Below are 12,619 nucleotides of genomic sequence, written 5' to 3'. Positions count from 1 at the left end.
GAAGCTGATTGTGAATAATGCAAACATCATTATCTGTCATTGGTATAAGTAACAGGATTTTCCTGCATCTATTTAAAGGTTTGCTAAAATTGAGATCAGCGCATCCAAGCCCATCATTCCATTTAGAGAAACAGTTGTACGCCCTCCAAAAGTGGACATGGTGAATGAAGACCTGGGCAAGCAGCAGAAAGTAGCCATCATTCACCAGGTGAGTCAACCCCACAGTAACTTAACTGAAGTCCATGTCAATATATAAATAGTTCCTGAAAGCTACTATGTTTTCTACAGCAAGCATTTTGTATCTTTTAGGTCTTTGCTTGGAGATGGTAGACAGGGGATGATGTCTTTACAGTTCTTGTTTTGAAGTGACATGTATGTTGTATGTCTTAAAAGGTGAAAGAAGAGGCCTCTCAGGGCCGTACATCTGACTCTCTACATGTGGACCCAAGTGGTCTGGTCACCCTCATCATTCCCAACAGATTGGCCACCATGAGTGTCCGGGCGATCCCGCTACCAAAGGGTAAGACCTGGTTAAACATCCAAAAAGCTGGTTTGATGTGTCATCCATATCTAAATGTAAAAGTTTGCATAGCTGTTTTGACTTACCATACCACTAGGTCCTGCCGTCATAGTGAGGGGCAATACACAATAAATCACATGAATTAGAATAATGAGGCACACAATCAGACAGTCACAGGCAGTCAATGACCTCCGATGACTCCCGACCAGGTATTACTACTGGTGTCATCTGGGATACTATCCCACAGAGTCTTCTTGCAGCTCACATGATTCCAGGTGACTCTGGCAGTCATCCAGGGGCCATGGAACCGTAGTTACATCTGTATTTTCACCATTTGGAGAAACCCTATGTACTGAGAAGCCATTCTTTCTCAGCTCAAAAGACATCTGCTGTCCTCAGCAAGTGGAATGGTAAGACCTTCAGCCTTTAGGCTTTAGTCCAGGAACAGCAGGAAACAGGTTTGGGGCATGGTTGGGCCCCTCCTCACCATAGTCATTGAGGAAAGCAGGTGACACTGCTGATGACACAATGACTTCCTGCCCAGGGTATGAAGCTGTGATTCATGTCCTCTAAGAGGCCCTCCCTCCAATACTTGAGGCCAAGACAAGAGTCATGTCCCTCTTCAGGTTGAAGAAGAGTCTGCTTGTCCAAGGCGAAGGCTGAAAGGCATATCCACCACTCCAAGGGACAGCGTGTTTCAGCCTTTGGAAGGCGAGCATTCCAGAACTCATACGGCTGTGATCACTAGACCATGCACATCAAGTTGTCAGTAAACTTAACGTCAAGTGATTTAAATCAGTACTACTACAGCAGTTGACTTGCGTCAGGGTGATAAAGGGGAGCTGATTGCCTGGATGACGGCAGGAGTTATACCAGGTCAGGGGTCATCTGTGGTCACACTTGACTTTGTCGATATAGATATTCGACCTGTGTGTGCTCAAGACAGAAGATATGCTGTGGTCAGCACTGGCTCTGACATTTAGGAAGGGCGATGTAAAACATGTTTGCTGTGTGACCACAGGTTCAGGACCACTGAAATAAAACTGTCCACAGAATACTACATATGATTTGTAAAACCACATTTCCTTACATGAACAATAAATGAACACTGAAACTACATAGTTGTGGAGCTCTTTACCTCAATGTCACCGTTCCATGAAACCATGTCAATGTTGTTTATCCTGTCAGAAGCGACTGATCTGTTGGAGAGTAGCACAGAGCTGATACGGACTCTGGAGCAGCTAAACATGTCTTTGAGGGAGGGTAAGAGTCTGGACGTCAGCCTTAGGACCCTGGAGGCTATCGCTGGACTCAAGACCCAGCTGGAGTGCCTGTTGCCCGGGAGGAAGTGGAGGAACGCTGTGGAGCATATCTGGTCCTTTGGGCCTCGAAGGTCTGGTTCAAATTCACAATACTTTTCTAAAATCGATTTATAGTAACATCGACATGGTTCAGAGTAAACATTATTTCAACAATAAGAATACAGTGTACATTTACCTTTTTTTGCTTTTATTGCCTCTACCATAGAACAAAGACAAAGCCTTTTGAGGAGCAGGACTTTAATCTTAATTTGCTCTGTTTTTATGAATTGATTTCATTCTATTTGAGTTGGAAGACTCCCTATTATGTATTCTTATATTTTTTATTTGCGGCTGAAGTTTTTGCTGTTAATGCAAATTCAACACTTCTACCTTGTTTACTCTTTATTTGATAAATTCACATTAAAGAGTAGGTTCACATTTGTTCATGTCGAAATCAAAACAAGAGTCAGGTGCCCATTTGTACTTTAAAACCTATTTGCTTAAATCATAGCTCCTCTTTATATTGGCCATTAAGAGATCCCTTCCTAATGCTCTACCAGTGTAAGTGATGGCAGACAAAATCCTTGTGCTGCACAATAAAACCTTTTAACAATCAAATGTCACAAATATGAGGCTTAAGTAGTCTGAGCCTTGCCCATTAACTTCGTTCAAATTTTCTTTTCAAGATACCATCCTTCTATGGCTGCTCAGCATTGAAACAATCTCCAGGAAACAGAGGGAGGGAAATTCAGATCAAAAAGAAAAATATTGTAATATTCATACAGACATGACATTCCCATGTAAAAAAAAAAGTTTCACCACTGTCCATCTCTTTAATTTTATTTACAGTTGTTTTCCAACAACTTAACCATTTTTCAACAGGTATTAAGCTACATTAAGTGAATCCCTAAATGTTCTACTGAGTTTGCCATTTGGGCAATTGTAAGATTGTAACAGTCACTTTACAACACTTTCTTTTGTGTGTCAGACATCAACCAGCCTTTATTTAAATATTAAAGGTAATCAAACAAGTAGCTGAAAAAAACAAAGCGTAATTATTAAATTTCCTGCCTCAATATATAGTTTACAAATGAGAAATTAACTTGAAACTATTGTAAAGGTTAATATGCATGCTGTTGCTCATGGCGATTAACAAATACACACACAGAATTATCACAAACTCTGTAGTTCCCCTCAGCTCTATAGAGCATTGTAGCCCCTTTCAGCTCAGTTCTTCCATTTTATGGCCCATAAACTGTTTTGATTCAGTCTCTCATCAACCTAATTTCCAGCAGCAGGCAACTACAATTACTCAAAAAAAAAGTCACTGTAAATAGATTGCCTAGCACCAAACAGAAAATATAGACTAGCCAGTAAACTTAATGGAGCATTTAGCAGCAAATGAAACCAACATTACTCCAAATTAATGCTAACATCACTCTGTGTCTGCTTGATCTTGAAAAAATGAATTATTTGCAAAAACCTTTGCTATAAGAACTTACATGAAGATAGTATGTCTGTGCGTGTTTACAGGTTGTTGTCTCCAAGTGGCCAAATAATCTGTTAAGTTATGCCAATTTTAAGTATATGCAGAAGTATATTATTTCTTCTCATCTCAAAAGACATAACCATTCACACCAATTTTTACTTGAAATAGCTTGTCATGTTAAGAAAGTCCTTTATCCTTTGTATGAACACAAATGATTTGTAGTACCTTCTTAACTGGTTGTCACCATGTCGCTGCCCTTGCTTTCAGATATGGTCCCAACATTTTGCTGAACAGTATTGAGGGCTACCAACGGCCCTCGCTGTGGCAGTGTTTGGCTATAGGACACAAAGCTGGTGAGTCTGGAGCTCAGACCACTGCTATACGGGACTTTGATAACAGCATTGTCAGTGGCTTCCAGCTAGCAACTCTGTCAGGGCCCATGTGTGAGGAGCCCCTGATGGGAGTTTGCTTTTCTGTGGAGAGGTGGGACATTCAGTCCTCAGGCTTGTCACAACATCAGGACTCCTTGGAGGAAGACTCCATATCCAAAGAGGCTTCAGTAGACAGCAACATGGAAAGAAGCACAAAGACATCTCCTCAGATGGAAGGTATGGCAGCAGGTCTGAGCCAGGCCAGACGCAGGCCAGAGGTTGCATCTACAGACTGCTATGGGCCAGTCTCAGGCCAGCTGATCGCTGCCATGAAGGAGGCCTGCCGTCACGCTTTCCTGGCTCAGCCCCAGAGACTCATGGCTGCCATGTATACCTGCGAAATCATGGCCACCGCTGAGGTCCTGGGTAAGTGAGCATTGCTTTGCAGCTAAGCAGACAGATAAACTCTTCGACAACTGACAGGTGTAGTCTGTTTTTTCAGTTTCCTTCAAAATATTAAAATAGAAGTAAATAAAACAAAAGATTGTATAACAAGGCTTCACTTGTAGTAAAATAAACGTTTTATTGAGTTAAGGAGCCTCACAGTCTGATGAAAGAATCTGCTCCATAGTCTGGTGGGTTGGCAGCAGATACTTCTGTATCTCTTTCTAGGAAGGTGAACTGGCTGCTGCTGGGGTGATGTAGTCTTTTATTATACTTTGGGGAGCTGGTATTGAATGCTGAACAGTATCAACAGTATGTTGATAAAGGCATTATTTTCAAATTGTATGAAGACTGAGTGGAGGGCAGTGGGGATGACATTCTTTGCGGCTCTCTTGGTTTTGAATGTGAAGCTTGCATTTATGGCAGCAGGGACTCTAGTTAGGAGAATCCCTGAAATCTCAAAATGCCAAAAATATAATGAAAATATTTGGAGAATGTGTAATATTCAAGAAATCTCTGGGCCAGTACAGAAGCTTGCTTACCCTGTTAGTCAATAAACTCAGGTCCTGCATGTACAAGCATCTTATCAGTCACTGCTGAGTCCTCTAAAGCAGTGGTTCCCAACCTTTTCTTGTGGGACCCACAATTTTACCATTGTAAACTTTGGCAATCGCCCCTTCACATACATACACACACATACAATTTTAAAAAAGTAAAGCAACATCATAACTTCTTTTATATGAAATACAGTATCTTTATTATATTTCAATGTATTCACTGCTAAAATAAAAACTGTAGCAGCATGAGGAACAATGAAGAAAACCTGTGTAAAATTACAATATGTAAACTTCAGAACTTTTTTCTCTGTATCATGATCTCCTTTTCATTTCACTGTCATACACACACATTAAGAGTCCAGGCAGCCTGTCTTTTAATGAAAGCTCTAAGACTTTATTTCCTTAGCCAGTGATGGGATGTCTGGTAGGCTTGTATCCATGTTTACAAACTCTGCACTGCAGAGATGCAACCGTTGCCTGCTTTTAGTCGCTTCCAGCTTTGGCAAAACTGTCCTTTTTCTGAGGAAAAACTCCTCCAGATGTGATCTAAGATGATGATGGATGGGAATTCAGTAATGACCCGTGTTTTTACTTGTTTTCTTTTTGCCTGTCCAGCCAAGAAACCGAGACACGGTTTGTATCTTAGGAAACCTTACCTAAATTATGCTAATGAAATAAATAATTAATAAATTACTACAGTCGTATGTTCCATGTTGGTCATTTCAGCAGCAGAACAGGCCAGACTGCAGATCTCGGTATGGACTAATGCTCCACAATACTCACTAAATTGTTGTTCTCTGAGAGTCATTATGATGAAAATGAGGCTTGAAATGCCATTTAACGTGTTGGTAAACAATAATTACAGGCTTGTTAGTAGCCCCATCAGCTCACTACACAAAGTATTGCTTTGTCAGCCGAGTCAGAGCAGGCTGATTAAGTGAAGCGTTAACTAAAAATAAATCTCCTGATTTTCGTTTTTATTTGGCTGTTTGAGGCACACCAATACCTGTTGTATGTTGAAGTGACTGAGAAACAACTCATTTTTCTTTGTGACGTAGGAGGCTCATGGGAGCAAGTTTCAATGTTATGCAAATTATCAGGAGCCACTGCTCATGTTTGCCTATAATCAGAATCGGTTTAACTCTAAGTCACACACATCTATGGAGGACCAAACCTGACATAAGTATAAATAAATAAATAAATGCATAAATGCATAAATGCATGAATAAATAAATAAATACATAAATAAATGCTGAAATAAATAAATAAATGTATAAATAAATAAATGCTGAAATAAATACATGCATAAATAAATGAATAATTAAATACATATATTTATATTTATTTCTGTATTTCTGTGTCCAATGAGGAGGTAGGAGGTCCTAACCTCAGTCAAGAGCATGATTGGTTACAGGAGTGTGCTCGATGAGGGTCTACTACTTCTGCCTTACTAGCAGCGCTGATTCCTGTACACTGTACAGGAATGTTGCTGGCTATCAGCAAGCCCGCTCAGCTTACTGTTAGCTGCAGTTGTTGACATTTGTTCATGTAGCTCTGGTTTAGTTATGAATTTGACTGGCGTTCATTTTAACCTGCGAGGATCCCTGGTGTGCTGGTGGTGTGGTTTGAGAATCCCGTCTGGAGAGAGAGGGGTCCTCAGCCATGTCCGCTAACCAGGAAAAACATTCTGCTCATCGCTCCAAGTCATGTATATGTGTATTCTAGACGAGCGCTACAGAGCACAAATCGTCCAAAAGTGCATGTTGTCGGTCTCATATCTTTGTCGTGAATGTCTGTACTCTCAAATAACTCATGGGTGGAACAGGCTGAGGCATTTGTTCACGCCGAGCGGCTCGGGAGCGGAGTGGAGACCCCTTTTAGCTCTTATGTTAGCTGTTAGCTGCTCGCTGTAGCGCAGCGTCCAGGCTACCTTGTGACAGCGGTTACCATCGGGTATTTTTCATTCCGCACTGTTCAAATGGTCGCTTAAAGCCATCGTTCCGAGCCGCATACATCGTTATTAAGCTGAAGCTAAGTCAGTGTGAAAACTGTACACTATCATACAGCCTGCTGGTCAAACAGTCTGCAGAGTACGTTGACATCCAGCCCAAGCTCAGTGTGAGGTCAATCAGCTGTGGCAAATCGTGAGACGTCCAGATCAACCTGTGATACAAACACCAGTAGTGACAATGGTTCATAGGAAAGCCCAGACATGTATCTCACTCTCGGTGGTAACATGTGTCAACAGTTAACCTGGACGCTACGCTCTTAGCGCTACAGCGAGCAGCTAACAGCTAACTGCTAACAGCGGTGTCCACGCCGCTCTCGAGCCGCTCAGCGTGAACAAATGCTTAATACTGTTCCACACATGAGTTGTTTAAGAGTACAGAGATTCACAACAAAGACATGAGACCGACAACATGCACTTTTGGACGATTTGTGCTCTGTAGCGCTCGTCTAGCAGTGGTTTGCAAGTCACAGCCCCGGCTTCTCCATGTGGATAGAAGTGTTCAAGCCACGTCAAAACGAATACACGTATACATGACTTGGAGCGATGAGCAGAATGTTTTTCCTGGTTAGCGGACATGGCTCTCCAGACAGGATTCTCAAACCACACCACCAGCACATCTGGGACCCTCGCAAGTTAAAATGAACGCCAGCTAACCTGTCACACTGGTCGAGGCCATTAAGCTAACTGGAGCTGTTTTACAACGTTACAGAGAGCGAGGCTTGAGATCAGGAATCGTTTGCTTTTGTCTGGATTTGACCAATCATGCTCTTGACTGAGGTTAGGACCTCCTACCTCCTCATTTACATATGGACACAGAAATACAGAAATAAATATATGTAGGTAGACAGAAATACATAAATAAATAAATGTAGGTGAACAGAAATACAGAAATAAATAAATGTAGGTGAACAGAAATGTATGAATAAATAAAAATCATTTATTCTTTTATTTATACTTTTTTAAATTTATTTATACATTTATTTCAGCGTTTATTTATTTATTCATTTATTTATTTATGCATGTATTTATTTATGCATTTATTTATTTATACATTTATTCATTTATTTATGTATGTATTTATTTATTTATTCATTTATTTATTTATACTTATGTCAGGTTTGGTCCTCCATACACATCAGAGGCAAATGAGTGCATTTATTTATAATATCTGATACTTTAGCTATTGTTATGCAATTGCGGATGTTTAATTAGACAAACTCTGCCAGGCCTTCTAATCACATAGGAGTAGTTTCATTCAGAAAGTCGTATTGTTATGTGTTGTTTGGCCAAACAGAGTGTTTACAGTCTTGTGTTACACGATTGCCCTGGATAATTTTTCTCACATTCAGAGACCTATTTCTGTTATCACCATCACACTCTGGTGTCTAGTGTGTACATTAAAGTCTTAAAGCAGTGTGTAGGATTTAAGGGGATCTATGTTTTCATTAAAGCAAAACTCTCGCCAAAATGCAACCTAGGCTTTTTTTTTTGAATGTATATGAGTCAAACCTTTGTGTAAAAGCATAATTACGACGAAAGAGGCACTTTTAAGATTTGCTGTAGTTTTGTTTTCAGGCAAGCTCATTTTCAATGGAGTGCTGGGGCACTCTTATGCTAGCATCAAAATAGCTATTTTTAAAACACTAAGGAGGCTCGACACAACATGAAACTTTGCTTGTAGTATCACCAGGGTCTCTACACATGAACACTAGCATTGAGAACATTGTTTGTGCACACGAAGTTTGCTAAAAAAGAACGTTTTTCTAACAACTCACCTTAGCATTAGCTTGTTCCGCTCCCAGACGTCATATGGCAGCCAGCGTATCGATCTCCAAATGCAACGTAACTTGGACGAGAGTTAAGGTGGACTGCTACTGTCTTCCAGCAACAACTATCAACGCAATATCTCACATGACTTTTCCGGCTTTTGATTTTAGTATTGTTTCTTATATGAGGCTCCTTTTTCAACTTCAAGGCCAGTATTGTTTTCGCTAACAGCAAAACAATGAATTATCCGTAAATTTATATGGAACTAAGCTTTAGGAGCGGTCCACCTTAACTGTCCTCCATGTTATGTCACATTCGGAGATCGAAACTTGTCGGCTGCCAGGACAGCAGCGAGCGGAGGACACATCTGCTAACGTGAGTTGTCCAAAAACTTTCTTTTTAGCAAACTCTGTGTACACAAACAATGTTTTCAATGCTCGTGTTCATGTGGAGAGACCCTGGTGACACTACAACACAGTTTCATGTTGTGTCGAGCCTTCTTAGTGTTTTAAAAATAGCGATTTTGATGCAAGCGTAAGAGTGCCCCAGCACTCCACTGAAAATGAGCTTGCCCGAAAACGAAACTGTGGTAAATCTTAAAAATGCCTCTTTCATCATTTGTGCTTTTACACGAAGGTTTGACTCATATACATTCTCAAAAAAAGCCTAGGTTGCATTTTGCCAAGAGTTTTGCTTTAATGTATAATTGTTGTGTTTTCGTTTCTGAATGAGACTTTTATATCATCAGAGGTAGGGGGTGCTCATTTACTGAGTCTGCCATGTTAAACCACCATGTTTCTACAGTAGCCTAGAACAAACAAACTACACACTGGCAGAGGGACTTTCATGTTTTTTTGCAACCACCATAGAGGAGGGTGAAACAAAAGGTATTTTTATCAACCTCACCAGTAGAGCCACTAAATCGTGCACCCATCGTCTACCTTTTAGTGAATGTCCATGTGTTAATTCTATGTCCTTCTCCATCCTCAAACCTTTTGTTAAGTATTACTAAAGGGCAATTCCATAACTGAAGAACGAAGATACCCGTAGTATGTTTGGAAATGTGTCTACTGTCCACTCTGCTTTCCATGCCCATTTACAAGTTATTTCCTTTTATTATGATTTAAGACAGCATGCTGTCAGTGTATAAGTCTTTATTTAATCAGTATCAATTGGGTTATAGTTTGAAACTTAGTCTGCAGTTTGATAAAATGCCCTCACCTTGAAAATGATTACTATTAAACATCTTCCAGGGAATCTGTTGTGTGTTCTGCTGTGTGTAAAATCTTTTAAATCCCAGCATAGTCTGGCCCCTATTAATTTTATGGAGCTACTGACTCACAGTATTCCAGATCGATACCTAAGATCCTCCAACCTACCCTTGTTAGTTTCTCCTAGGTCAAGGCTGGTGATGAAGGGCTACTGGGCTTTTTCCTTCAGAGCCCCTAAACTCTGGGAATCCCTGAGATCAGATTAGACACTCAAACACATTACCTGTTTTTAAATCATAACTTAAAACATAGTTTTAGAGGATCAGCCTTTTTTGATGGCTAATGTCTATGCCTCTGTGCTTTAGTTTAATTTTGTATTGTTCTTAATTTGTTTTATTTAGTTTCATTCATGTATTCGATGAAACATGTTAATCTGTTTCTTCTGTGAATTATTTTGTAATCTTTAGATAAGTGCTATAAAGATACAATTATTATTATTTTACTGGGTGTGTTCTGACCCTGTGTTTCTCTCTGTATCAGGCCGAGTATATGGTGTAATTGGGAAGCGAGAGGGTCGCGTCCTCCATGAAGAGATGAAGGAAGGGACAGAGATGTTCATTATCAAGGCCATTCTGCCTGTGGCTGAGAGCTTCGGATTTGCCGACGAGATCCGCAAGAGGACCAGTGGATTGGCCAGTCCACAGCTGGTCTTCAGCCACTGGGAGGTAATTATCTTTTATATATATATATATATATATATATATATATATATATATATATATATATATATATATATATATATATATATATATATATATATATATATATATATATACATATATAAATAAATGTATGTGTGTATGTATGTATGTATGTGTATACATATATATATATATATATATATATATATATATATATATATATATATATATATATATATATATATATATATATATATACATATATATATATATATATATATATATATACATACATATATATGTATATATATATATATACACATACACACATATATATATATATGTGTGTGTAAATATATATATATGTATGTATGTATATATATATAATCATGGAAATAAACAAATGTAGGAAATGTAGCGGGGCAAAAAAGTATTTAGTCAGCCACCAATTGTGCAAGTTCTCCTACTTAAAAAGATGAGAGAGGCCTGTAATTTTCATCATAGGTATACCTAAACTATGAGAGACAAAATGAGAAAAAAAAAAAAAAAAAAAAAAAAACATCCAGAAAATCACATTGTCTGATTTTTAAACACTTTGTTTGCAAATTATGGTGGAAAATAAGTATTTGGTCAATAACAAAAGTTCATCTCAATACTTTGTTATATACCCTTTGTCGGCAATGACAGAGGTCAAACGTTTTCTGTAAGTCTTCACAAGGTTTTCCCACACTACTGTTGCTGGTATTTTGGCCCATTCCTCCATGCAGATCTCCTCTAGAGCAGTGATGTTTTGGGGCTGTCGCTGGGCAACACAGACTTCCAACTCCCTCCAAAGATTTTCTATGGGGTTGAGATCTGGAGACTGGCTAGGCCACTCTAGGACCTTGAAATGCCTCTTACGAAGCCACTCCTTTGTTGCCCGGGCGGTGCGTTTGGGATCATTGTCATGCTGAAAGACCCAGCCACGTTTCATCTTCAGTGCCCTTGCTGATGGAAGGAGGTTTTCACTCAAAATCTCACGATACATGGCCCCATTCATTCTTTCCTTTACACGGATCAGGCGTCCTGGTCCCTTTGCAGAAAAACAGCCCCAAAGCATGATGTTTCCACCCCCATGCTTCACAGTAGGTATGGTGTTCTTTGGATGCAACTCAGCATTCTTTCTCCTCCAAACACGACAAGTTGAGTTTTTACCAAAAAGTTCTATTTTGGTTTCATCTGACCATATGACATTCTCCCAATCCTCTTCTGGATCATCCAAATGCTCTCTAGCAAACTTCAGACGGGCCTGGACATGTACTGGCTTAAGCAGGGGGACACGTCTGGCACTGCAGGATTTGAGTCCCTGGCGGCGTAGTGTGTTACTGATGGTAGCCTTTGTTACTTTGGTCCCAGCTCTCTGCAGGTCATTCACTAGGTCCCCCCGTGTGGTTCTGGGATTTTTGCTCACCGTTCTTGTGATCATTTTGAGATCTTGTGTGGAGCCCCAGATCGAGGGAGATTATCATTGGTCCCACAGTTGATTTCTTCACACCAAGCTGCTTACCTATTGCAGATTCAGTCTTCCCAGCCTGGTGCAGGTCTACAATTTTGTTTCTGGTGTCCTTCGACAGCTCTTTGGTCTTGGCCATAGTGGAGTTTGGAGTGTGACTGTTTGAGGTTGTGGACAGGTGTCTTTTATACTGATAACGAGTTCAAACAGGTGCCATTAATACAGATAACGAGTGGAGGACAGAGGAGCATCTTAAATAAGTTACAGGTCTGTGAGAGCCAGAAATCTTGCTTGTTTGTAGTTAACCAAATACTTATTTTACCGAGGAATTTACCAATTAATTCATTAAAAATCCTACAGTGGGATTTCCTGGATTCTTTCCCCCATTCTGTCTCTCATAGTTGAAGTGTACCTATGATGAAAATTACAGGCCTCTCTCATCTTTTTAAGTGGGAGAACTTGCACAATTGGTGGCTGACTAAATACTTTTTTGCCCCACTGTATCTATATATATATATATATACAGTGCTCAGCGTAAATGAGTACACCCCCTTCGAAAAGTACCATTTTACACAATATCTCAATGAACACAAAAACAATTTCCAAAATGTTGACAAGACTAAGTTTTATATAACATCTGTTTAACTTATAACATGAAAGTAAGGTTAATAATATAACTAAGGGAACAAAATGTTCAGTTTTACTCAAATTAGGGTGATGCAAAAATGAGTACACCCCACTGAAAGCAAGGCGCA

The 12,619-nt window shown here is 39.6% G+C and overlaps 1 protein-coding gene across 1 annotated transcript in view; it reads left to right on the top strand.

Moving 5' to 3' along the window:
• The window catches only part of efl1 (elongation factor like GTPase 1), a 151,574-nt gene that overhangs the window by 124,225 nt on the left and 14,730 nt on the right, over window positions 1-12,619 (top strand). The window contains exons 7-11 of the mRNA XM_030414567.1: window positions 79-208; window positions 394-520; window positions 1,709-1,913; window positions 3,578-4,107; window positions 10,212-10,396. Of these exons, the coding sequence (XP_030270427.1) occupies window positions 79-208; window positions 394-520; window positions 1,709-1,913; window positions 3,578-4,107; window positions 10,212-10,396 (1,177 nt within the window). The remainder of the gene's footprint in view (window positions 1-78; window positions 209-393; window positions 521-1,708; window positions 1,914-3,577; window positions 4,108-10,211; window positions 10,397-12,619) is intronic.

This window comes from Sparus aurata, chromosome 4 (assembly GCF_900880675.1).
Source record: "Sparus aurata chromosome 4, fSpaAur1.1, whole genome shotgun sequence".
Classification (NCBI taxonomy): Eukaryota; Metazoa; Chordata; class Actinopteri; order Spariformes; family Sparidae; genus Sparus; species Sparus aurata.
Note: the sequence above shows the minus strand (reverse complement) of the source record. Positions and strands in the feature narration are given on the sequence as shown.